This window comes from Sturnus vulgaris, chromosome 24, assembly GCF_052056855.1.
Source record: "Sturnus vulgaris isolate bStuVul1 chromosome 24, bStuVul1.hap1, whole genome shotgun sequence".
Lineage (NCBI taxonomy): Eukaryota > Metazoa > Chordata > Aves > Passeriformes > Sturnidae > Sturnus > Sturnus vulgaris.
In genome coordinates this window covers 1043652-1068152 of record NC_142266.1, presented here as the reverse complement: position 1 = coordinate 1068152, position 24501 = coordinate 1043652, and the positions used below count along the sequence as shown (strand labels likewise).

Here is a 24501-nt window from a genome sequence, read left to right as displayed (position 1 = left end):
ACAGTGTTTGTGAGCCAATCCCACTGGGAGGACAGGGATGGAGACCATCTCCAGGCTGGACAGGACTCGGAGCAACCTGAGGTGTCCCTCCAGAACAAGATGAGCTTTCAGGTCCCTTCCCAGCTAAATCACTCCACGATTCTCTGTCCCCACAATGAGCAGCAAGTGGTGGGAATGAAACAGTTCTTGCCATGTCCCTTCGGAGCCTGTCACACACACAGGATGTGGGGACAGGGCTGGGACCTCTGCCAAGGGTGGGGGACGAGCACAAAGGGCAGGCGGGTGTCACCCCTGCTGAGCATCCATCTCATAGAGGAGGTGTCACAGGATGCCTCACCCAAAACTCATGTTGCGGCAGAGGCAGCCCCATCTGGGGACAAAGTCACCCCACTGAGGGCTTTGTGGAGGATCTCCAGGCAGAGCTGTGGACACGGAATCGGGAGGCATCTCTCCCCCAGCAGAGCTTTCTCCTCCCCAGCTGACACTCACAAGCAGTGCACCACAGTCCTGCCATCACCACTTTCCTTCTGCCACCTCTCCACCTGGGCCAGGAGGTGCAGGAAGGACTTCTTCGAGTCTGGGGTGTCTCGATAGGCTGACCAGCGCAGGTACTGGAAATGCCGGACCATCAGGTGCCCCTCCTGCAACTGGAAAAGCAAAACGTATCAGCTGGAACCCATGGACTGCCCTCATTTCCTTCCACTGGAGGTTTGATGGAGAGCAGGAGAGGTCCATGCATGGACAATAGAGGCAGAGAGGGAAACCTTTCCTGCTGCTTTAACATGGATAGTTCAGCTCTGGCCTCCATCTCACACTCATCCCACCCAGGAGAACTCCACTGCCATGGTTTATCCGACCTCGCACATCTTGGGCTGTCTCTGTATCCCTCAAAACCTGTTCCCAGGCTCCTGAGCCTCCCCGAGGTTTCTCCATCACAACCTTTCCTGTGCATGCCAAAGATCCATGGGATGTGGTTGTGTTGCACTCGCTGTAAACCAGGAGGCTGCTGAGAGGCTGCCATGGAGGCGGGAGCTTAATACCTGGTAATCTGGTTAGTTTGGAAACCTAATCTGGTTAGCTGGATCCAGAAAGAGGATTACATCCATGGAGCTCAGCAGGCTTTAGCTGGGCAGATGTGGGGCTCCTGCTCAGGAGCACTTGGAGCCATCCCGAGTATGGGATGGAATGAGACCACGGTCACCTCCTCCAGACACAACCTGGGGCTTGCAGCTCATGTGTGGGGAGCACGAGGAGGAGAAAGAGTGGGTTAGGCCCAGATGGGGGGCACTCAGCTCTGGAGGGCTCTATCTACCCAGTTTCAGGTGCCTGCTGAGTGGGATGAGCACCAGACTTTCTCCACCCAACAGGACCAGGTGTTCCTGTAGGGGAACAGGTATTCCTGGGGACTGGGAGCTGGGGCACTTGTACCCACTCCAACCTCCACATTTCAAACAGGGGCTTTCCTGAACCTTTCTGGTTCTGGGATCTCTGATGTGAGCTGGTGATGTGCCTGTGATGGACGGACCACCCTAGGCTCCAGTTTTTGCTTCCAGCTGGAAGCCAGGAAGGCAGAGGAGGAAGAGGAAACAAATAGTTAATGAATTTAAAAAATAGTAAATGAGTTAAAACAGAAGAAAACGCCTTTGACAGCCTGGGAAGGAAAATTTTGGGATCAGGTTTGAAGTAAGGTGAAAGAACTGGAGCACTTGTGACACCCCCAATGCCCATCTCCATTCCAGCAAGGCTTGGCACAAAGTGGCTCCATGCATTTTCCAGCCCTGCTCCAGCCATCTGCTCCCTGGAGGAATCTCCTGGTCGATCCAGAGATTTCCATCACACTGCATTTTAATTTAGCCCAGAGTATATTCTACCACCTGAGAGCTGAGCATATTTGGTGTAGGATTTTGTGCTGACACCCAGGAAATGCCAGATGCTCTCTTGGGGAGCGTGAACCAAAACCCTCTTTGTGTTAAGAGTTCAGATAATCAGGATTTATCTCTTCTGGCCCCAGCCACCCCGCTGAAGCACCTTCCCAGCAGGCTGTCAGCCAAGCCACACATTCCCTTCCAAGCTCCCTAATTCCCATCTGCCCAGTGACCTTCACTGGGGCACTGGCCTCAGCCTCTTGGCAACCATCAGGAGTTTAAAGACCTCAGGGATGCCACCTTGTCCCAGCTGGCATTTGAAGGTAAATCGGCTTCTCCTTTCCATGTACAGCTCTGCATCACTACACCCCTTCCCTGTTGCCCTGCATTTCTCTTCCTTAAGGCAAGCTTAACCAGCCATGCAACACTGACAAAGGGTGAAAATCTGTGTGGATCTTCTCATCCACAGCACGGAAAGGGCTCTGCTGGTGCCAGGGGAGCTGCTGTGCCCACGTGGGGAGTGTCCATCCTGTGCTAGGTGTGTGGCAGGGCAGAGATGGGACCTTCAGGCAGGAGGAAAAAGGTCTTCTTGCAGTTTTCTAACACCCTTAAGGAGCTGAGAACTCCAGAAAGGTTTGATGGAGCAATGGCAACAAGTTCTTCTCTGGCAGAAGGAAAGCTGGGGCTGCATCCTCTGCAGGAGCTGAGTTAGGCTGGAGACCCCAGCAGTCAGGAAGGATCCTACTGCTCTCTACAACTCCCTGAAATGTTGAAGCCAGGTGGGGACAGTCTCTTCTTCTAGGTAACAAGTGATTAAGAAAGAGAAAACAGCCTCAAGCTGCATCATGGGAAGTTTAGATGGAGTACTATGGGAAAATTTCTGCACCAAAAGAGTTGTCAATCCCTGGCACAGGTTGCCCAGAGCAGCTGTGGCTGCCCCTGGATCCCTGGAACTGTCCAAGGCCAGGTTGGACGGGGCTTGGAGGAACCTGGGATAGTGGAGGGTGTCCTTGCCCATGGTAGGAACAACATGGTTTTGAAGTTCCCTTCCAACCCCAACCATCCTGGGATTCTGTAATTCGAATAAAGCAGCTCACCCGTGTGAGGTTCTGGACTCGGAAGAGCCGGGACACGATGTCCTCATCTGCCACTCCTGAAATGTATTCCACCTCCATGGGGCCATACTGCTGGAGCCCTGGCTCAGGCCAGTACTGCAGGCAGGGCTAGGGAGAGAAGCACAGCTCACCGTGACTGGGAATGCAGGCTGGGATGCAGGGAAGGGCACCAGGCACCAGGGAACGCCTGTGTAGGGAGCAGCTGGTGCTGGATCCCGGGGGCCCCAGAGAGGGGTGCTGGACCACAATGCTGTTTCTCACTCAGCACATCAATGGCTGGAGGATCTCCCAGCTTATTGGGGGATTTGAGATGAAAGGTCAGGTCCACCCCCAGCACCCACACAGCCCCCTCGCACAGCATGGATACAACAGCTGACACTGTCTGGAACGGACACTGCTGATCCAGGAGACTGCAGGACGGGCTGTGCCCCAGCTCCAGCACAGACCTGGTCCTGGGCTGCTCCCAGTTGGCTCTCAAGCCCTGTTGGCTTTCGGAGCCACTCTGCCACCAGCAGTGACAGCAATGTGGGATGTGAGTGCTCCTCGTTCCACGGCCAGGACATCCCACCAAGCCAAAGCAATCCCAGGCTGCATCTCTGAGGAGCAACTCCCCCCTCCCTGTGTCCGTCATGGCACTGACGGATGGCTCGGTCCCTGGAGCATGGGTGAGATTGTTTTCACAGTGTGACAGCTGGGAAACCAGCACCAACACAAAATATATGATGTTTGTCACCACACTTTCACAGGGCATTTAGCAACACAGGTCAGCCACAGCCTGGGACCAACTGCATGGCAAACATGTCTCAGGAATAATTGGTTATTAATAGGGGCTATAAATCTCCAAGATCTCTGAGCCTTCCAGACTCAGAACTATCATTTGGATATTAAAACTTCCCTTGGCAAGGCATAGTTCAAGTGAGGGCTGTACCCTCAAAGTCACCTTTCAGATCTGCCTGCTGGAAAGGTTGATTTATTACCTGTTGGTCTTACATTAGTAAACATTTAGGATCCAGCTAAATACTGTAAACCAGACACCCCTGAAGAACAGACACTGAAGAGAGAGAGGCAGGGCTGAGTAATGAGAAAAAATGGCAGAGGGAAGGGAAGAGATTCTGTCCCTCTGCCCTGCTCAGGTGAGACCCCACCTGCAGAGCTGCCTCCAGCTCAGGGGACATGGACCTGTTGGAGCAATGTCAACACCAATGGAATGCCAACAGAATGTCAACGGCAATTTAAAACCAAGGCCAACTCAAAGCCAACACCAGTGCAACACTAACTCAACTCCAACACAACACCAGTGTTACACCAATGCCAACACAATACCAACGGAAGTGCAACACCAATGCCATGCACCCAGCACCCATGTTGGGCCGCTGCTCAACACCTCTTTGGCTCCAACTGGCCAGCCCTGTGCTTACAGGGGACAAATCCTGAGTGCTGCACATGGTCTCATGGCCCCTTGCAGAGGAGAAATTGCTGAGTGAACAAGGCAAGGGGCTGCAGTGCTGACAGGACGATGGGAACAGAGCAGGACAAAGCCACCCGGGGGGCTGGCGCAGTCCCTGGGGCAGCAGCACTCACCCAGGCAGAGTTGGACTGGTTGAGCTGGTTGAGCATGACGATGGAGGTGCAGCCATAGTCGTACACCAGCCGCCAGAAGTCGGTGGTGGTGTTCTGCAGCGGGTGCAGGGTGACGATGAAGGCAGCGCTCTTGGTGTAGCTCTGCCGAGAGGGAAGACAAACACCAGTAAGGACATGGTGGTGACACTGGAGCCACTGTTGTCACACCCCAAAGAATCAGTGCAACCAGATGAGTGGGACCAAAACCCTCTTCTCTGTGCCTGGTCTCCCTGGCACAGCCTTAGTCCCTCCATGCCCTGGTAATGGGGAGATCCAAGTGATCCCTGCCCCTGGTCAGGATGAAAACACCTACATTTTGCTCTCACAGGAAAGTGTATTTTGCATACATAATTAGGGAAAAGATGTCACCTTTGAGCCAAGAACAAGCAGAAGCCGTGGCTTCCAGAAGACCCCAGACCCCAGCTTGGCACCCTGGTTCTGACTGGAAGTATCATCCACGGCACCACCCCCACCCACAGTACCCCACCAGGCACCAAGAGCAGCAGAGACAACCACTGACCTGGGCTCAATTTTTTTTGTGAGGAGGAAAGAAAACCCCCCAAAAAAGATCCTAGAAACTACAAGAAGGAAGTGGGAGGGAAGAAAATTGCTCTGGTTTGTGCTTTGAACAAGATTCATCCCCTTGGTCATCCTGCTGCTGGTTTGCCAAGGGACAGCTGAGCTCAACACTGCATCAGGCACACTTAAATTAACACAGTTTGGCTCAAGCCTCTTCAGACACGGAGTCAGCACAGCTCTCTGCTAATGGGGGGTCCTCTGCCTGCTGCAGAATCTCCTGATTGAGCTCACAGAAATGCCTTTATTGAACCATTCCCCTAGCCCTGTCCATGGACAGCAGTGAGACCCCAGCACTCAGCGAGAGCTTTCCACCCTCAAGGAGGGGCATGAGAGCAGCAGGGCGAACCAGGTGCTACCCAGGCTTGCCTTGGCACCCTCCTCTTTGGCACAGGTGTTAGTGACCACAGGGTGTGGACAGGGCACAGATCCACTGGCACCAGCATCACTGACAGGTGGCACAGGCCAAGCTGATCTGACAGATGGACAGACTGACTGAGCAAACCACTTTGGCACTTAAAGAGAATGAGACTTTTCAATTTTTTTTTAACCCAAAGAGGGAAATTAGGTTTTATCCCTTCAGCAAGAATTTCATCCAAAGGGCTTTGTCTGTCTATAAAAAATATTTCATTCACTGACCCTTTAGCAGAGATTAAGGGAGGCTCAGTGATGCATAAAGATAAAATGGATATGCAAACAGCAAGCAAGCTGGAAACAAAATTCACATCCCACTGCAGCACTACAAGAGCCACTCCCCACCACTAGCAGCCCACTCTGCCTTACAAACTGCTTTTGCTGTGGGAGCAGGAATCAGGGATATGCGATCTGCACGGAGATCCAGCAGGATAAATCATCCACAGCATGGAAAACATAATGCTCAGCCTGGTGCCAGCACTCAGCTGTGACCAGGAGGGTCCGAGAAAGATGCCTTAGATATGGGGGCTCCACGCTGCCCATGCAAAGCATTTCAAGAAAAGGGAAGTGAGGCTGGTGATGAATGACCCCATCCCTCAGTGTGAGCTTGGATCCTGCAGCACCCTCTGCTCTGCTTTGTGATCATCAGCCACTAGGTGAGAGCTTCGTCACCACAGGGTCCTTTCTGACTGCACCAGGGGGATGCATGATGGCTCTGGGAGCAGTTCAGAGCCCCCTAAGTTGCACCAGAAGGAGGGGCAGGACGATTACGGGGAGACTGGCAACACATGGGGGGCTTAATGCCACCAACCCCCCCAAGAGCTTCCTCTCCCTCTCTTGCTTCACTGTCACTGCAAAATTCTGAAGGCCCTCAGTGCCTGGCTCATGGGAGCAGAAGGAAAGCTCTTGCAGGGTGCTACTGCACAAAAGAAGGGGTGCAAGACTCGTTACACCAGTCCCAACCCTTCCCTCCCCTGCACACAGCTGTCATGAGCCTTCCTGCCCTTGTGCAAAACGAGGCCATAAATCCAAACTGAGTGAAGTTTTGGCGTGAAAAGTTGCCTGAGCCCACGGGAAGCAGCCCCTTCCCTCCCCAGGGAACACTGACATCCGTTAAGGCCGCGTTGATGTAGTTGTTGCTGTCTCCATCCACGGAGATGAGGAAGGGAAGGCATCGGTCGGGCGGCAGGACGTCCATGCTGCGGTTGCGCTCCCGGTTGCGGGGCAGGAGCGCGATGCTGCACTCCTCCACATCCAGGTGTGGGGTCACCGAGTTCAGGGTCTGCGGGTACACACATCCCCCTCAAAGCCCTGCCTAGTCCCACCAGTGGTGGGCAAAGGGAGGATGAGGACAAGGGGGAGTCGCAAAGGTTTTGGGACGCTCACCTGGAACTCCTCCCGCAGCTGTGAGGAGTTGCTCTGCGGCTCTATCCTCACCATCTCCTTGTAGGTGGGCTTGAACTCGCTGGCAGGGATGCTGGTCTCCCCACACAGACAGGCCTCCAGGATGGCATCATGGATGAAGATGTACTGCTCCTTTTGGGAGGACAGGGCACAGGGCTGAGCCTCCAGAGCCAGCTGGTGACAGCAGCCCCACGTGTCTCCAGCTGTCCCCGACACGCACTCACCTCTGTCTGTATCATGTTGATCCTCCGTGAGCAGAGAGTCTTCACACAGTTGTAGATGTCCACGACGCCCTCACACTCAGCCATGTCCAACATCACATCCAGGACAATGTAACAACCAGTCCTCCCCGTGCCAGCACTGGGGATGGAGGGGGAAACAGCAAACACAATCGCAGTCTGTGCTGGCATCCACACACAGCCGAAAAGGCTGCTGGGCACTGAGCAAGGTCTCTGTGGGCGAGAGCTCAACACACAGACCCTATACCAGGCAACCCCACAGGGCTGCCAGGACCTCACACACCTCCAGAGCCTGGTTTAGCCTTAAACCTGCCCAAGCACGCTTGCTGCAGCCCCAAGGGTGTGTGATGGTCAGGCTGTGGGTGGGCAGCCATGTCTAAAGTTCATTTTTAATTTAAGACAGTAGAATACATGGTTTTTGCAACAAAACCAACAATTAAACCATCCAAGTGCCAACAGTCCTCTGGGATCCCAGCCCAAAAGCACCAAGGAGGGCTCAGCTCTGAGCCCTGGAAGAGCAGGGAGGTTCCCCTGGCATGAGCAGGTCTGAATATTTCAGGGAAGACCCTCGGGGTAAGGCTGAGCCCAGCAGGATGCCCAGAGCCAGCCCAGCAGTGGTGACATCCCAGGCCCAGGTATGGCTGGAGTCACAGTCAAAGACCTACTGTGCCCTGACCCCTCCCATGATGTATCAGGAACAGAACCACCCCCTGCTCCTTTCCTACAGAGTCTTTTCCAGGGAAATACTAATTTCTTGGGCTGATGAATCACTCATCGTGATTATCAGTGATTACAGGCTATGGGCACTAATCACACTGGCTGGTGAATGAATGCTGATGAGGCAGTTGACAGGGAGAAATCAAATAAAAAATAAAAAAAATCCCTCGCACTTATCAGCTCCTCCTGGTCTGCCCAGTGGAAGAAGAGCCATTAGCCCATCATGTGGGAATGCCTGCTCAGGGCACAGGGAGCCACCAAAGCTGCTCAGATGTGTCACTCATGTCCTCCCAGCTCCAGCGTCCCGGTGGCTGAGCCCTGCAGGGACAGCCCTGTGGGTAACCCTGGGAACAGGGCTGTCCTGCTGCCCCCTGCCTCTCCCTTCAGCCAGACCCCACGTCCTGACCAACAGCAGTGGTCAAGCCGCCCATTGCCGTTTCACTCTTGCCCACTGGGACAGAGCTGTGTCACCAGTACTAGGCTGGGGCAGCCCCAAAACAGTGCAGCTCCCTGTTTGTCCCCCTGGACCAGCCCCAGCCCCCCATCCCTGCTGCCACCAGCCCAGTGGTGACATTTCCCAGGCAGATGCCATCGCAGAGGGACATCAAGGCCAGCTTGGACAGGGCTTGGAGGAATGTGGACTGATGGAAGGTGTCCCTGCCCGTGGCAGGGGATGAGCTTTAGGGCTCCCTCCAGCCCCCGCCCCCCGTGCCCTGCCCGCACCTGCAGTGGATGACGACGGGGCCGGCGTCGGGCGGCGTGGACGCCTTCACCCTGCGGATGAAGGCCAGCAGCCCTGTGGCGTGGTAGGGGACACCGTGCTCGGGCCACGACATGAAGTGGAACTGCTTCACCTCGTGCCGGGCTGAGTAACCCCGCTGCAAGGGAAGGGTAAGAGGGCAAGGTCACTCAAACACCTGATTTTCTCAGGAATCCATGATTTTGCCAGCTCAGCATCCAGGCAGATAGACTACACAGCAGTCACATGTTTGGGCAGCCCCACAGCTTTCTCTTCTTGGCTGCAAGAGGGTTAAAAAGCACCAAGGAGAAAAAGGAGGAGGTGGCAGCAGCTTCAGGTCTCCCTGCCCTATAGCCAGACCATAATTTGACATTCCTGCAGATTAAGGGGTAAATTGCACTGGCTCCATCTCCAGTTACCACGCTGCAGAGTGATGGCTACATCACCTCCAGCCCAGAGGAGAGGAATACATCCTTCACCCCCACCACACTCACACGAAAATTAAACACTCACTCACTGTCCAAACAAAGGTGGGACGGAGCTGCTCGCCTGGCACAGGGTGCAGAGCCAGGGAAAAGGCAAAGGAAGCAGCGACTGGTGACCCCATATTGGGTTAAATAAACGGGATACTCGTAAATGCCAAGCTGTGGAGAGTGGGATGTGCCCGAGGGGGGTCTCTCCCCGAGGCAGGGCCGTACCCTCTCGAGGGCGAAGGTGCGCACAGCGTACTCAGCCAATGTCTCTGACTCCACCAGTGTGATCTTGATGTCCCCGTACATCTCAGAGTCATCTGGCCAGTACTTGGAGCATTTCACCTGCAAAGAGAGCACAGGATGGGGCTTTGGCTCTGTGGAGGTGGCTTCCAGCAGAGCTGGAGCCTGGAGGGATGGGATAATGGGGATGGGATGGGATAATGGAGATGGGATGGGATCCTTACCCGGCCCACCTCCACCAGCTTGGTGATCATTACAATGCTGGAACAGTGCTCCTGCCACACCATGCGCCAGAAGTCGTACACCATCTCCTGCTTGGGCCCTGTGGGACACAGCAAAAGACCCCAGAGATGGACGGGCACCACCAGCAGAACCCAGCCCTTGCAGTGTCCTGATGCCACCATGCCCCTGCTCCTGCCTCTGAGGCACCGACAGCTCCAAGGCACTGCAGAGCTCTTTTCCCCAGGGCTCTGCAGTGCCAAGGGGAGGCAGGAGGGCTGGGAGTTGCTCCATATTGGCCCACTCCCTTCCTTTCCTGCTCCTGCAAGGTTTAATCCCACCAGGAACAAAACCTGGCTGCTACATCAAGAGCTGAGGAACCACGGGCTGAGAGGGCAGGGGATGACTCACCTTGTGTGGCTATGAAGTGGTTGGACCTGTGGTAGCCCTGCAAGGGAATCAGAGACATCAGTCCCAAACTGGGGCATAGACCCTTAGACATTTGCCAGTCACTCAACTGCTGGAAATTCCCCACAGCCACTGGGCCAGGTCTTGCAAATCCACTGGAGGAGGAGGTTCAGCAGCCATCCCACACTCAGTACACCTGTCGTGGGAGGGTGCATCTCCTACATCCCACAAGAGGCTCATGTAATGTCCAACCTGCACCCCTGATCTGCACCAAAATCCTTTATCAGCACCTTGAAGGATGCACTCCAGCTCCTGCTGCCACCACACCGCTGTCAGGAGAGCCCCATTAGTGAGCCCCCCCAATTCACAGCAGCCACCTGGTGTGAGACAGCCCCACTCTCCATCCCAGCTGCCCAACCCTTAACAAGGACATGCCAAAGAGCACATTCCGGCCAGGCTACTGCCAGAGGGACTGCAAACACAGTGTCCCACAGCCTGGCCATGGGTCCTGCAGAGTTAAACCACTCCACACTCACGGAGATGACAGTGGCTTCTCCATTCCCCGCGGGTCTTTCCACAGGGAATTTTTGTGGGTCAAATTCAACCCCTCCTCTGAGCACACAGGCCTTGCTTTCCATGCCCCAGTGACACACAGGCCTTGCTTTCCCATTGCCTGGACCATTCCCAGGCTTATGGACACATGTTCCCAGCCTGCCTCTCCCTGATAGTATTTAGGGCTGGCCAGGGCAAGGCCTGGCAGGAGATGGGAGCAGAGAAGGGAGGAGAGGGGGAACAGTCTACTTACTTCTCGGTTAATCCGAATCTTAACGATCCCGTTGGGACACAGGTTTGAGAGAAAAAGATCAGAGACATTAGTGAGGCACAGAGCAGAAAGGGGTTAGAGCACTTGCCCCAGAGCAGAGCAGGCCATGGAGAGACGGGGCAGAAAGGACACAGGGACAGGCTGAGGGACACTGCTTGGGCACTGGGATCAGGCCACCACTGACAGACAACACCCTCTGGGCAGGAGAGAAGAGTGGGATTTGCTGCTGCCTCCAGGAGATGCTGGAGCCTTCCTGCACCTGCTCTGGTCTCAGCAACACTGGAGGTAACAGGGGACATTGCTCTTGGGGGCACTGCTCTCAGAGGACACCAGGGCTGGGCTTTGCCCAGATTCACACAAGCCAGCAGGATCGAGGGGTACTCTGGGGTGAGCTCCAGATGGTCCCTTGGTCCTCTCAACGTCTGCATGCCCCACCCAGAAAGAGGGAGATCCACAGCCACATGAGCAGGTGAGAGGGAAGAGGATAGAAAAGCAGAGAGGGAATGAGAAAGAAGGGACAGAGCAGAGCAGGAAGAGATGCAATGAGCAGAAACTGCTGATGAACACGAATAAATCAGGCAAGTCCTTCATTATGTGTTCCAGGAATGCACTGACCAGCCCTCCTTGGGCTGTCCCAACTCCTCCAAATGCTGCTGGACAGACCCTGAGGGTGCACAGGAAGCTCCTGTTGCAGCCCAGAGTCCCAAGGACACCAGCCCTGTCCCCACTTACGTCGATGTAGTTGGCGTTGATGTAGTCGGAGTTGGGGTCACCCAGCAGTGGGTGCAGCTTCACACGGTGACGGTCATCTGGGGAAAGGGGACAAGGAACCATCAGTGCCTGGTCACCCCCCAGGGCATTCCGGGCAACCACTCTGGCCCAGAAATCTGCAGAACGCAGGATTCTGGGATTCTGAAGCTATTTGGGGTGTCTAAGCCTTTGCTAAAGGCACTCACATGTGGACACATGATCCTGTCTCCCTTTGGTCTTGTCTTTCTTCTTTGAAGCATCCCAGCCTTCAAAGAAACTCTGTAAGGAAAGGATGGACATCTCGAGCCAAGGGCAGGACTTGGGCAGCCCCAAAAGCTCCCTGGGGAGCAGGACAGACAGGGAGGCCCCTCCACCTCAACACCTGGCTCCTGCAGCCCCAACTCCACCTCCACAACACATTCTGCTAGCTACATACTCCTGTTGCATCCACAAAACGGTCCATTTTCCAGCAAATTACAGACTGCCTGGGGTTTTTTTCCCAGGGTTGGTTGTAGTTTTTTTTTCTAAACCTCCCCAGCTCCTTTCTCTCCCTAGCACAGAACAGGTTTGTGTGTAATAACAGTGACATTCATAGATTGGCGTAAGAGGGGGAAAGTGGAAGGAAATTACATGTTTTCTCCCCTCCCATAATATCTGAGTGCTTTCAAATGACTAGTTCCAAGAACATACAGCAGCTTTTCAAGGAGCACTAATGATTATCACAAGCCCTGGTTTGTCCAATGTGTGAAAGGGGGGGAGAGAGCTCCTTTCCTGAAACAGCTGAGCATTAAATAGTAATTTCACTGGGAAATTTCAATCTCCAGACCTGTGGGACACCGAGGAGTCAGGAAATGACCCTGCTGGCTGTGCTGAGGCAGAGACTTGTGAAATAACCCGCTCTGTTACGAGTGCTCTGGCCTGGCCAGCTGGGACGGACATGATGCTGCCAACAACCCTTGGGAAAGAAATCTCTCCCCTGGCACCACCCTCCCCAGCATCCTCTCCCCAGGGTCTTCATGGTCTTGGAGTTGCCAGATTGCAGAGGATTTGCCTGTCCTTAGGCTATAGCCATGCTTATCACAGGCCAAGTGTGCTGGAGAGCAGAAGGTGACATGGTGATGCCCAGGGGAAAGGAAGGAGCAGCCCAGGCCCTTGCGGGAGAGCTGGGATGACAAACTGCAGACAGGGCTGGCCAGGCTGCTTTGGCTCATCTCAGGGACCTGCCCAAGCTGACAAATAACCCAGAGCTGTCAGCCATTGGATCCAGACTCAGGACACCCCCCCGTGCTGACAATATCAGCCCAGAGCTCCAGACCTGGAGCATCCTCTCCTTGCACGCAGATCCTATCCGTGTCCCCCGTCCATCCTACCTCCCACTCCCCCTGAGGTGCTGGCACAAGCTGTCCCCACCTCGTACTCCTGCTTGAAGCCGTAGCCCTCGGCCGTTTTCATCTGGTTGATGTGCTGCAGGAGGTCGGCCACACGCACAGCCGGGTGCAGCTGCCCCGTGTGGTACGGGGAGCCCTTGCGGCCGCACTGCCGCCGCGGGGAGCCCCCCAGGAGGCTGCTGGACTCGTTGACCACACTGCTGCGCTGGTCACCTGCACAAGGGAGGGACAAGCAGGGGCTGTCGGGGCAGTAAAACCTTGGGCTGCGTCCCCATTGCCTCCTCACACCCACAGAGGGGTGGGGGAAGCATCCCCAGGAGATGCTGGTGCTGCAGGCCCTCGATGGGGAGCACCAGGGGTCCAGCCCCCAATCCCACTCCCACCTCCTCAGGCTGGCTGCAGCTCTTCCTACACCACAAAGCCAAAAATACCCAGTACAGCCTTTTAGGACTCCAGCAGATCTATTAGAAATCAGTGGGCAAGGCCATAAGGAGTAATAATCTCATTTCCCATCAGCTGGAACAATGAGCTCCCATGCAGACAAGCAAGAGCTCCATGCCCAAATATTCACACAAGATCCTGAGTTGAAAAATCACCTTTCCAAAGTCTCCAGCACAGCTTAACAGTTCATTTCCCTCACTGCTAGAGACCAGCACTGGATTCCTCATGCTGCCACAAATGGAGCTTGCTGCTGTCAGATGGAGAGTCTGGGCAGTATTTACCCGGTTTGTGCATTTGCTGTGTCACTATCAGCAGAGCCAGGCTAAGATATCACCTGTGTTTGTCAGGGAAAGCTCCCACACCAGATCCTAAAATCTGGGTTTGCACAAAACCTGATGCTTTGTGCTACTCCCAGAGATGGGCAGGCAGGGAGCCATGGAATGGTTTAGGTTGGAAGGGACCTTAAAGCCCATCCAGAGCCACCTCCTGTCATGGGCAGGGTCACCTCCCACTGTCCCAGGGTGCTCTCAGCCCTGTCCAACCCAGCCTTGGGCACTTCCAGGGATCCAGGGGCAGCCACAGCTTCTCTGAGCACCCTGTGCCAGGACATCGCCACCCTCAGAGGGAACAATTCCTTCCCAATATCCCATCTAACCCTGCGCTCTGGCAGTGGGAACCAACAGGACAACACAGGAGAATGCTCCATACCCCATGATCTGACCAACGGGCTCATCAGCCACTGGGAATAATGAGAAAATAATTGCTGGCATTTGCAAGGTGCTGCCACAGTTCCACTGAGGAACCACTTGGTTTCCATGAGGATTAGTGACTTTCTTTTAAATGCACAGAAACTGAAGCATGGGATGGGGGGGAACAGCCATCAACCAGTCACCAAGTCATTAATTTCCCTTCGTTAATTAAGGATGTTTACAGGCAGTGGAGACTCCCAGCTATGGCAGGCAGCCGGAGCTCTCCAGCTCAGCCCCACCAACCTTTGGGAGTTTCAAGGACAGCAGCCAAAGAAAAAACACACCTAAGCTAGCTCTATGTATTAAGAGGAGGAAAAGTTTGCCCTCTGGGCTTTAATGATCCATAAGACAATGGCGGGAAGCGCATTAATCCCGCAGCCGGTGCGGAAGAGCCGCGTGCAGGCAGCATCTTGCAGTTACTGTAACAGATGTTATTAGCATATGGCTGAAACTGGGGCATCCAAAGCGTTATTTTACAACTAAATCAGCATGGAGACACATCCTCCAGTGGGTGTGAATTTATCAGTCTCCCTCTGATGTGAGCGTGGGGGCTCTTTAACCCTTCAAAGCCCAGGCTTTGTGGGGAAGGCTGGAGGAAAGCTTCCAACCTCAGCCTAAGACAGGGGGTGGGATTCACCCAGTTCCAGAGGGGCTGCAGCCAGATCCTCAACCCACAAATGGCCTCCAACTGCCCAGCCACAAGCTCAGATCTCCATGAGAAGATAGAGATCCAGCTCCCAACAAGAGCTTCCCCTTCAGCAAAGCCTGGATGGTGGCAAAAGCTCCAACACAGATGAAATCCATGCCCTTGGAAATTTGCACAGGGCAGGGAAGAGCCTGCTATGCCACACACATCAGTCTAAAATATATGTAACACCAAGCCTTCAATAGAATCACAGAATATCCTGAGTTGGAAGGGACCCACAGGAACCACCGAGTCCAACTCCTGGCCCTGCACAAACACTCCAACAACCCCACCCTGTGCCTTAGGGCATTGTCCAAACACTCCTTGAGCTTGGGAAGGCTGTTTCTGTGACATTTTGAGGTTACTGGGTACCTTCACTGTGGCTGGAAGGAAGCAGGGGGATGTCAGGGTCCCCATCCTTACCTTGGCTGCCACAGTTGCGGAATGGGAGCAGGGGGATGCCTGGTTACCACCCTCACCTCTGTTCCCACAGCTGTGGAAGGAGAACAGGGGAAGCCAGGCTGCCACCTCACCTCTGTTTCCGTAGCCATGAGTGTCCATGAAGGATAGCCCCAGTCGCTCGTCCTCCTGCAGGGTGCTCTGGTCCGTGAAGCTCCTGTCAATGGCACTCATCATGTGCGTCTTCTCGTGCCGGTAGTTTATGGTGGCTTTGGTCATATTCACAGGTTTCCTGCAGCAGGGAGGAGCAGAAGTAAGCAGGGCTCACCATCAGGTGCTCTAAGGTCCCCTCAAAGCTCCTGGATTATTCCAGGGACTAGGACAGATAATTTGCAGCAGTGTGGCCATCATGCTTTGGTGCTCTGCTGTCCCAAGCCAGTCACAGCCACGGGCAGCATCCCTCACTGGCTGCAGCAACTCCAGCTGCTCAACCTCAATGTCCCCTCCTGTCCCCGCCCTTGGACAGTCAGGAGTGCTCCTTGTACAGTCAAAGGCTGTCTTCAGCCATCTCCCATCATGTGGATCTACCCCAGCCCTCCCCAGCCCCATTTCTCCAGGCATGACGCCTTGGTCTAGTGGAAGGTGTCCCTGCCCATTGCAAGGGTTAGAATGAGATGAGCTTTAGGGTCCCTTCCAAGCCAAGCCATTCTGTGACTTTAAAGCCATGTCAGGGGCCAAATCTATCCCAAGGGATGGGCTGGACCCCCTTGAGTAAACCTGTGCTCAGCACCCACTGCAGTGGCTTTTCCCCCCATGCAGGGTCTCTCTAGGCACCTACCGAAGATGCTGAGAAATCCCAGGAGTTCTCACTGGGACAGAACCTCACACCCTAAATTCAAGTCATTTAGGTAAAGAATCCTGAATGAATGTTTTTGAGAGGCAGCTTCGGGCTCCAAAACCAGAGCAGCAATTAGACCAGAAGGATGAACAGGAGATCTGAGCCCATGTCAGCATCGTGGTGGGTCTGGAACACTGCAAGGCACTGCTAAAATCCAGAATTCCACTCAGAGTCACTGACCCTTCTCCTTTATGCTGCCTTCTGTCTCTAACAAGCTCAGCAGCATTATTTTCCCTGATCGAAAGAGACCCTTAAAATGCACTTGGCAGAGATAAGGACTTGTTGGAGCAGCAGGGTGAGAGGGGCAGCCAGAAGGAGGGTAAAGCAGAATGACAATTACTTACGGGTAATAGGAGTAAGAATAGTAGCTCCTCCTGGCAAGCGTGCAAACAAAGAGAACAGCAGAAATTGCATAAGCAGCTTTTCTCCAGCATTGGGAAGGGAGGTTACAGGGCAAGTCAGCTGCCAGAAAATTCAATGCACCATAAAGGAATCAGGCTCCCCTGTGGCACCCACAGGTTATTTACTCCGGGCAGGAGCTGGCACCCCGGCAGGAGAGCACAAGCACCAGCTCTCAGCGTGACCACACTTGTGGTGGGTGTCCACAGCACCCCTGCCCAAGGGGTTATTCCATCATTTTTAAGAGTGAACAACAAAGATGTCCCAAAAGTAGGGATTTCCCCCAGGCTGCTGGTAAGGGGCCCAAAGCGGGAGATGAGGTTGAGATGCCACATTCCCAGTGCTCCATTTACTAGAGACAAACATATGCCAAAGCTGCATTTCCATTCCACCACATCAGTGTTTCTGCAATGGCAAAGCACTCTGGAGAAGATTTATAAGCTCATCCCAGCTTCTCAACAGCCCCAAATTCAGGGCTCTGAACACCAGATCTAATTTGTGGCTCTGGTTTATCCTTCAACAGGTTCCTCCTGGGATGCTGAAGCAGAGTTGCTCCTCCTCCTCCTCCTCCTGTCCCGCAGCACTGGCAATGGGAATGCAGCAGTCACACTCACAGCTTCCCACCCACAGCATCACTCCCAAAAACACATCAGCTCTGCTGGCATTTGCTCCATCGGGGAAGGATCCAATGGAGCCATGAGCCAGCCCCACACCTCAAAGTGTGCAGGGATGCTACAGCCCCGCTCTTCCAGCAGCGTAAATCCGCAAGGATCCTTCCAGGGTGCACGGAGCCATAAAGAGCTTTGCAGATTTACAGGGGCTGAGGCTCTGCCCTGCTGTTTTTCTCTCCCTCTGGCTGTTCACGTACTTTGCTCCATCCTCCCAAGCCCCGTGTTTAATTGCTGTCCTTTATCCAAGCTCTGAGAGCCCCCCCCAGCCCGGTGCTGCCTCGAGCCCTGCACGGAAGAAGCCACTTTTCCAGGGCGTTGCATCCACGTGAAAAGCAGCGGCTGCATCCCCAGCGCTCCTGGGGATGAGTGTCCCGAAAAGCCTTCACCCTCTTCCCTCCCACCCCATGAGCTCCCCCAGTGCAAGCCCACCACGACAGCCACAGTCACATCCATGCTGGCCTGGCCAAAGCAACAGAGAAGTCCAGAGGCAACATCTCAGTGTAGATTAAGCTGATTTTTGTAAGTTTGGGCTGGGGATGCAGGGCTGCACACCCTGGGGTCCCGTGGCCGCTGTTGGCAGAGAAGAGCTGGCGGAATGGGGACAGCTGGACTTGGCACTGGGCAGGGCTCAGGCACAGCCAGAAGTGTTTCCATCCATGCAGGATCACCAGAGCAGCACAAAGCCAAGAAACAGTAGGAAAAGAGGCAAAAGACCAAAAAATATGGGGGAGAGGGACAGTGGAACAAAGCTGCAGAGGGGGAAGGGACTTTGCTGCTCGGTCCCCAATGTCCCCTGCCGTGCTCAGTGTCACAGAGCACGGAGGCTCTCTGTGCAGTGGGATGCACAGGCACACGGAGACACAGCTCAAGGGAGCGTCTGGAGCCTGCCCAGCACAGCTGAATGCCCACTAGTAATTCCAGTTAGGGAGGGAGGAAACACCAGCCACCAGCCCAGGTCTCCTTACCCTTTCCGAATGGCAACGATAATGGCTCCCAGCAGGATAATCAGCACGATGAGCCCCCCAGCACAGATCCCCAGGATCAGGCCCATCTCCTCCGAGTGCTGGGACACCTCCAGGGGACGCTTGCTCTCTTTGCAGGCAGCTGCCAGGAGACAAGGACAAACAGGAGGAGTGGGTGGACAAGGGTGATGTGAGTACCCATCACACCACTCCAAGGGGATTGGCAACATCAGACGTGAAAACATTGGGATTCGTCCCATGGGATGCTCGTTTCTCCATGAACACACATTATTCCACCAAGACGCTACAGGGCTCTGCAGTGGCACACTATGACCGTGGTCAAGCCCCTCTCTCAGTTCCAGTGGGGTGAGAGTCCCTTTGTGCACCTTTCATCACACCCCACATAAGATCCTTCATCCCTGCATTCAGCATCCAGCACCACCTCTCCAGCCTGCCACCTCTACCAAGGTAACAGCATTAAGAAGGAAAATTCAACCAAGGGAAAAACCGTAGATGACAAAGAGAGTGTGAAACAAAGAGTGTGGGGTGAGGCTGGAATAACCCATCACATGCAGCCCAACCACCACCAGTGCTGGTCCCCACCCGGCACAGCCGTGGGGCCGGAGCCGCAGCCTCGGTGGGATCAGGGGAAAGGGAGGGCTCACCTTTGCGAGCAATCCGGACACAGTTCAGCCGAGTTTCCTATGGAGGTAAAAAGGGGATCAGTGCTGGAGGAGCATCCCAGTGGCTCCACTCCCCACTCCCGTCCCAGAGAGGCTCAGTGGGCACAGGGATGGTCCACTCATGCTGAAGCCCCCAAATTGAGGGAGTCCATGGGTGATTTGTGCTGCAGCACCCAAACAGCTCCTGGGGACCCATATCCCAAGAGATGTTGCTGAATGATCTGTCCCCAGCATTCCCAGGTTTAGCTGGAGCCACTGCTCCTGGCACGGAGGGGATGGCAAAGCTCAAGAGTGTGGGAGGACCCAGCAGAGGCAGCCAAGCCACGTCACCAATGTGCCACCAGCTACAGCTAAAACATTCCCAGGCTGTCATCCAGAGCTTCATGGCGTTGTCTTCCATCAGTCAAAGTTTCAAACCCCAATCCTGGTGCTCTGCACCTGGCTGCCAAGGTTGCCCTGATGTTCCAGTTCAAGTCTCCAACAGTTTCAACATTTTCAATTTAGGGATGGATTCAGCTAAAATATTCCATTTTTCCATGCATTCAACTTCTGTTGCAAAATAAAAAGCACCATTGTGGCAGTATTGCCTTTTTTTCCAAGAATCCTCCAGTCTCTCAGGACACCAGGCACCAATGCTGCTCCATCCACCCTCAGCCCAACACCTGCTCATGCCATATGCCCAGGGCAGGGCCAGCTACAGCACTGCTCTCCCTGGGATCTCCAGCTTTTCCTTCTCCTGCTTCTTGCTTCATCTGGCACAAAAAAAAAAACATTAAAAACCCCAGCTACGATCCAGCGTCTTTCCAACATCTGATAGCAGCTGGGATAAATCCATTGCCTCCCAGCAGGAAAGATGTAACACAGCATCAGCCACCAATTATCCAGTGGTGCCCAGCGAGCCAGAGCCGGGATCCTCCCTGTCCCTCTCGGCTCTAATTACAACGCATCGAGGCGTGAACGACCCCGGAGCAAACAAAAGGACTCGGTAACCACTTTCCAGCAGGACAGAGACATGCAGGATGAGGATGCTCCCGCGGGTGGGACAGGAGCTGCCGGAGCAGGTGATTCCGAGAAGGGTCCCCACAGGGTCCCGGTGGTCCTGTCGGTTCCTGGAGGAATCAGCCCGGGGGGTGCAGGAGGTGCAGCTCTGAAGAGGGAACTGGCAGCAGCAGGGAGGGAAGGGCAGCCCGGGAGCTCCCAGGAGTTCTCTCGAGCTGGGACTGGCCGTCCTGCCAGTGCTGGGTCCCAGCAATGACACACTGCTCTGGCTGCCCAAACAGTCCTTATCCAGGCCAGGAGCAGCCTCAGGGATGAGTTCTCCCCTGCACTGGTGCTTGTTGGTGTCCTGGCTGGTACTGTGGTGGGTGGAGGAAATTAGGCTACTCGACCCCCAGCATCGGCATGGTGATGGGGACAGGCACCACCCAGGGGCGCTGGAGCAGAACACCCACCATCATCTCAACATGCCATAAAGGGCGGCCTGGAGCACCAACTGCCCCCTGGCAGGACACTAGGGGAGAACCTAGAGGGTGACCCAGGGGAGGGGAATCTAAAAGTAGTCCCATTTTTATCAACCCCCAGACCCCAGCCTGCCTGTACCTGGTCCAACCCCTGGCTAGAGCAGGGTGCCAGGGCTACTCACCCCTTTGAGGTTGCTCATGGCCTGGAAGTAGATGAGATAGGCCTTCTTGGGCTCCAGGGGCGGGTTCCAGTAGCCACTGTAGGTCTGGTTGTCCCCCACAGTGAAGGGCTTGGCCTCAGTGAGGCTGCTGGCAGGCAGCTCTGCCCCAAAGTAGTGCACAGAGCCACGGGACACGGCGTCGTCGAAGGTGAGCGGCACCGGGAAGCACTCCTGCCCCCCCAGCTCCCGCTTCAGCTTCTTGGGCCTGTCCTCCTCCACGATCACCTGATAGGTGCTGGTGAGGGCCAGGCACAGGTTAGCTTTGGGAAGAACGGTCCTGCCCTTCCTTGGACCCTGCTGTGCCACCCCGTTTTGGAGCCTCCCCCTCCTGCAGCCCCGACCTACCTGATGGGAGCCCCTCTGCCTTGCGCCGGCCGCAGCAGCACCGTGATGGTGCTCTCTGACTCGCTCAGTGGCGATGGCATGTCCCCGTAGTCAAAGGTGGGAGCTGCAATGGGAGTTGGGGTGAGTTCTGGGGCTCCCCTGGCTTAGGGGGAAACTGAGACATGAGCAGCTTTGCCCAGGGCAAGGCATCACCCAGTGGTGTAATATGAATTATTGCAAGTAAAATAAAAAACCTCTCCAGGTCTTGAGCAAGAGTTGAGAGAGGACCCCTGGGTGTGGACAAGGAGGTTACCAACACCAGAGGGCAGAGGGGAAGAAACCAAGAGTGGGATTCAACCTGGGCAGGACCTGAATGCTCCAGTCTTGAGATGTGCCCAAGAACAGCACCACTCAGAATCACAGGCACGGTGTGAGTTTCCCCCAAACCAGGGCAGAAGCACACCTGAGCCAGCCCAGCAGCACTCCCAGACCAAGGTGAGGGATCCCCCTCATGCCTGGCATAGCCTTGTGGTCCCCAAACCATTACTGGCAGCTGCTGGGGTCCAGCTTGAGCTGCTTTGTCCCAGTGCCCCCATTCACACTCAGCTCAGCCCATTTGCTGCAGTTAATGTGATGCCACAGACATGAGCACAGAACCCCAAGTACTGCACGGCTTATTAATGAAGCCCAATTAATCCCTCGCTCATACACTGACAGCTCTGACAGCACCAGCCACCAGCACCGGGCTGGCCAGACTCCCCGGACAGGGACTCACCAGTCTGAGGACTGCCCAGAGGCTCACAGCACAACTGCCACCACCAGGGGCATCATTCTGTGGCAGCATCCAGCCACCAAAACAATCCCAGTCACCAAAACCATGGGAGTGAACCAGAGGCTCCACATCACCACAGGACACCTGAGTGGAGAAGAAGCCTCAGGAGCAGGAGTGGGGTGTGGGAACCTACCAGAGATGTTGGTGGTGATCTCGGTGAGTGCTGTCTGGCCAAAGCCCTTGCCGGTGCGGGCCCGCACTGAGAACAGGTAGGTGGTGCCAGGGTGGAGGTTGGAGAACACGTGGTAGGTCTCGTTGCGCAGCTTGGACACCGTGCGCCGCGGGCCCGGCACGTTCACCGCAGGGTCTGAGGACTCGATGCTCTGGTAGCTGATCTGCAGGGACAGGGCACAGCATCACCTGTGGCCGTGGGAGAGGGGACAGAGCCCGGATTCCGGTGGAGAAGGGATTAAAGTGAAGAATTCAGAGGAGGGGATGGTCACAGGGCAGCCTGGAGGCAGCCAGAGGTTCAGTGGAAAAGCCAAAGGGCTCAGGGATAGCAGCAGCTGCCTCTATTCCCCATGGCCAACAGCAGAGGTTGTCTGAGACCCCTCCAATACACCCCTCAACGGGACCCTCCTGTGTCCCCCTCTCCCCCAGCTGCCACACTGGCCGGGACGTACCTCGTACTGCGTGATGAGGCCATTGGGCTCCACTGGTTCCTCCCACTTCAGGAATATCATGTCCTCCAGCGGGGTGAAGGTGAGTGACTCGGAGGCGATGCCGCCAGGTACTGGGGAAGGAAAGGAGGTGTGCTGGGATGCAGCTGGAAACTGGTCTGTAAGAAGTCCTCCAGGAAACCCCTCTGGGTGGCTGTGGCAGTTGTGACCTGTGACTCAGCCACCACATTCCCTTTGCCGTATCACCCATCTCCAGCACCAGATAGGGCTGGTGGCTCCCCAGGGAGATGCCCAAGGCATTGAAGCTCCTGGGCCCTCTGGTGACACTTTGCCATGGGAGGGGGAGGTCCCCACACCAGCACAAACCCCACAAGTACCACTTCCAGCACCTCAGCCCAGACACTGGCAGCAGCAAAGGGTGCCTGAGCTTTCAAGCATGAGGAAAAGAAATAAATTCCCTTTTCCCCCACAACCCAACTTTCCCCCAGAGCCATTAGCATCCTCTTGAGACACTGCCAGGAGCAGCAACATCTTCACATGCAGACGGGCTCCCGGCCTCCCCTCTAATTAACAGCATCACAATAATAACTGTAATTGCAGGCGGCAGTCAGCGGCGCCGGGATCAATATCCGCTCCTTTATGATGGATTTCTCCACCCGAGGCGGTCAGCGAGGAAGACGGCTCAGGAAGGCACCGGCAGCATCCCCCACTCCCAAACCTCGCAGGGGACAGCAGCTCTTCTCTCTGATTGGTTTTTTTCACAGCTTTTGTCTGGGGGTAATTATGTGGCCAGGAGAGAGGGATCACCTCCCGCGCTTCCCACTGAGCAAACGCACCGTTTCCACCTGATTTACAAGTTAATTTAATCAGAGGCACTGTGTCCTACACGTGTACACAGGAGCTTATTAAATTCGGGAAGAATTACAGAAACCTGTAGGGCAGGAAAATGTGTACCTACAGAGATTGGGTTTTAATATACAGAACCTACACTATATATAATTATATGTTATTTTCTGTTATTATATATAGGCTGCATTATATGGACAATTACATCTTATTTTCCATTATTGTATGTTGTATCATTGTTATTGTCTATAGGATAATTTATATATTATCTTAATATTATAATGCCTATATATTCACATATATAAGTACAGGCATCGTGCTTTCACCCCAGGGTGAGAGAGACAGAGGATGCACATAACAGCTCCCAGGTGTGCACATAACCCTCTGCTATCCATATGTTTATTTATGGAATTATATACATTTATACTGGCCTGCATCTCATGCACCCTGCCTGCATGGGGAGAACTGGCTCCCCACAGCACCATCACACTGCAGGTCCCTGGGATTGAGTTCCATCATTTCATGCACACACAAAACGAAGCCTCCAGCTGTGGGTCACCTGGATCCACAGGGGGAACTGAAACACCAGCTGGACAACCCATGGATGCAGCACACTTCCCTCAGTGTCCTGCCCACACGCCCAAGCACAGCTTTGCCTGGGGTCCAAGAGGGATGCTGTAAACAACAGCCTTGGTTTGGCCCAGTTGCTTGATTTTCCAGCCCAAAACCAGGGTTTACCACTCGGGATGCGGACGTGCCTCTTTGCAGCCCACCAACAGCAGACCCAGGGGATGCTGCTGCCAAAACTGTCCTCGTCCCAAAATAAACCACAGTTAAGGGTCCTGTCATTAACGGGCCTTTGGCACCTTGGTTTACTCACATGTGCAGCTGCTCATCCCACAGTTCTAGGAACTCAAACCCTCATCATCCTCCCAGGAAAGCTGGGCCAGACATGTGAGGAGTATCTGCCACATATCCATAGGAGGATATCCATAGATCCATCTCCATGAGACCAAATGTATACACAGCCTCAAGATCAATCCAAGGGGGAAGCCACCAGCCCCAGTTAATTGAGGCACAGGGAAAAGCATCTGGAGTGATTATAGTATAGCAAAAAGACATCTGGAGCTCCTGTATTAATATTCCATAAGCAAACATCTGGAGCAGTCACAGCCCAATGAGAACCACAGGAGCAATTACAGCTGGAAAATAAACCACTGGCAGGGTGGAGCTGGGTGCCCCCGCTGGGGCAGGCTCAGGGTTGGGGATGTGGAAAGTGCTGGTGTGCAGAGGAAGGTGCTGCATTTAGGCTTTGAAGATG

At 54.7% G+C, this 24501-nt stretch overlaps 1 protein-coding gene across 4 annotated transcripts in view; it reads right to left on the bottom strand.

Moving 5' to 3' along the window:
* PTPRU (protein tyrosine phosphatase receptor type U) overlaps positions 1 to 24501 on the bottom strand; it is a 55923-nt gene that overhangs the window by 5509 nt on the left and 25913 nt on the right. The window contains exons 9-30 of one of the 4 annotated variants that reach the window (XM_088178529.1): positions 22338 to 22447; positions 21848 to 22049; positions 20904 to 21006; positions 20520 to 20793; positions 18860 to 18896; positions 18198 to 18336; positions 16507 to 16536; positions 15399 to 15556; positions 13013 to 13203; positions 11809 to 11881; positions 11585 to 11661; positions 10835 to 10852; positions 10033 to 10069; positions 9627 to 9724; positions 9388 to 9504; positions 8674 to 8828; positions 7219 to 7354; positions 6977 to 7126; positions 6699 to 6872; positions 4562 to 4702; positions 2963 to 3088; positions 490 to 647 (exon numbers count right to left, since the gene is read on the bottom strand). In XM_088178529.1, the coding sequence (XP_088034655.1) occupies positions 490 to 647; positions 2963 to 3088; positions 4562 to 4702; positions 6699 to 6872; positions 6977 to 7126; positions 7219 to 7354; positions 8674 to 8828; positions 9388 to 9504; positions 9627 to 9724; positions 10033 to 10069; positions 10835 to 10852; positions 11585 to 11661; positions 11809 to 11881; positions 13013 to 13203; positions 15399 to 15556; positions 16507 to 16536; positions 18198 to 18336; positions 18860 to 18896; positions 20520 to 20793; positions 20904 to 21006; positions 21848 to 22049; positions 22338 to 22447 (2704 nt within the window). The remainder of the gene's footprint in view (positions 1 to 489; positions 648 to 2962; positions 3089 to 4561; positions 4703 to 6698; positions 6873 to 6976; positions 7127 to 7218; positions 7355 to 8673; positions 8829 to 9387; positions 9505 to 9626; positions 9725 to 10032; positions 10070 to 10834; positions 10853 to 11584; positions 11662 to 11808; positions 11882 to 13012; positions 13204 to 15398; positions 15557 to 16506; positions 16537 to 18197; positions 18337 to 18859; positions 18897 to 20519; positions 20794 to 20903; positions 21007 to 21847; positions 22050 to 22337; positions 22448 to 24501) is intronic. The other 3 variants (XM_088178530.1, XM_088178531.1, XM_014887615.2) reach the window with 3 other exon arrangements.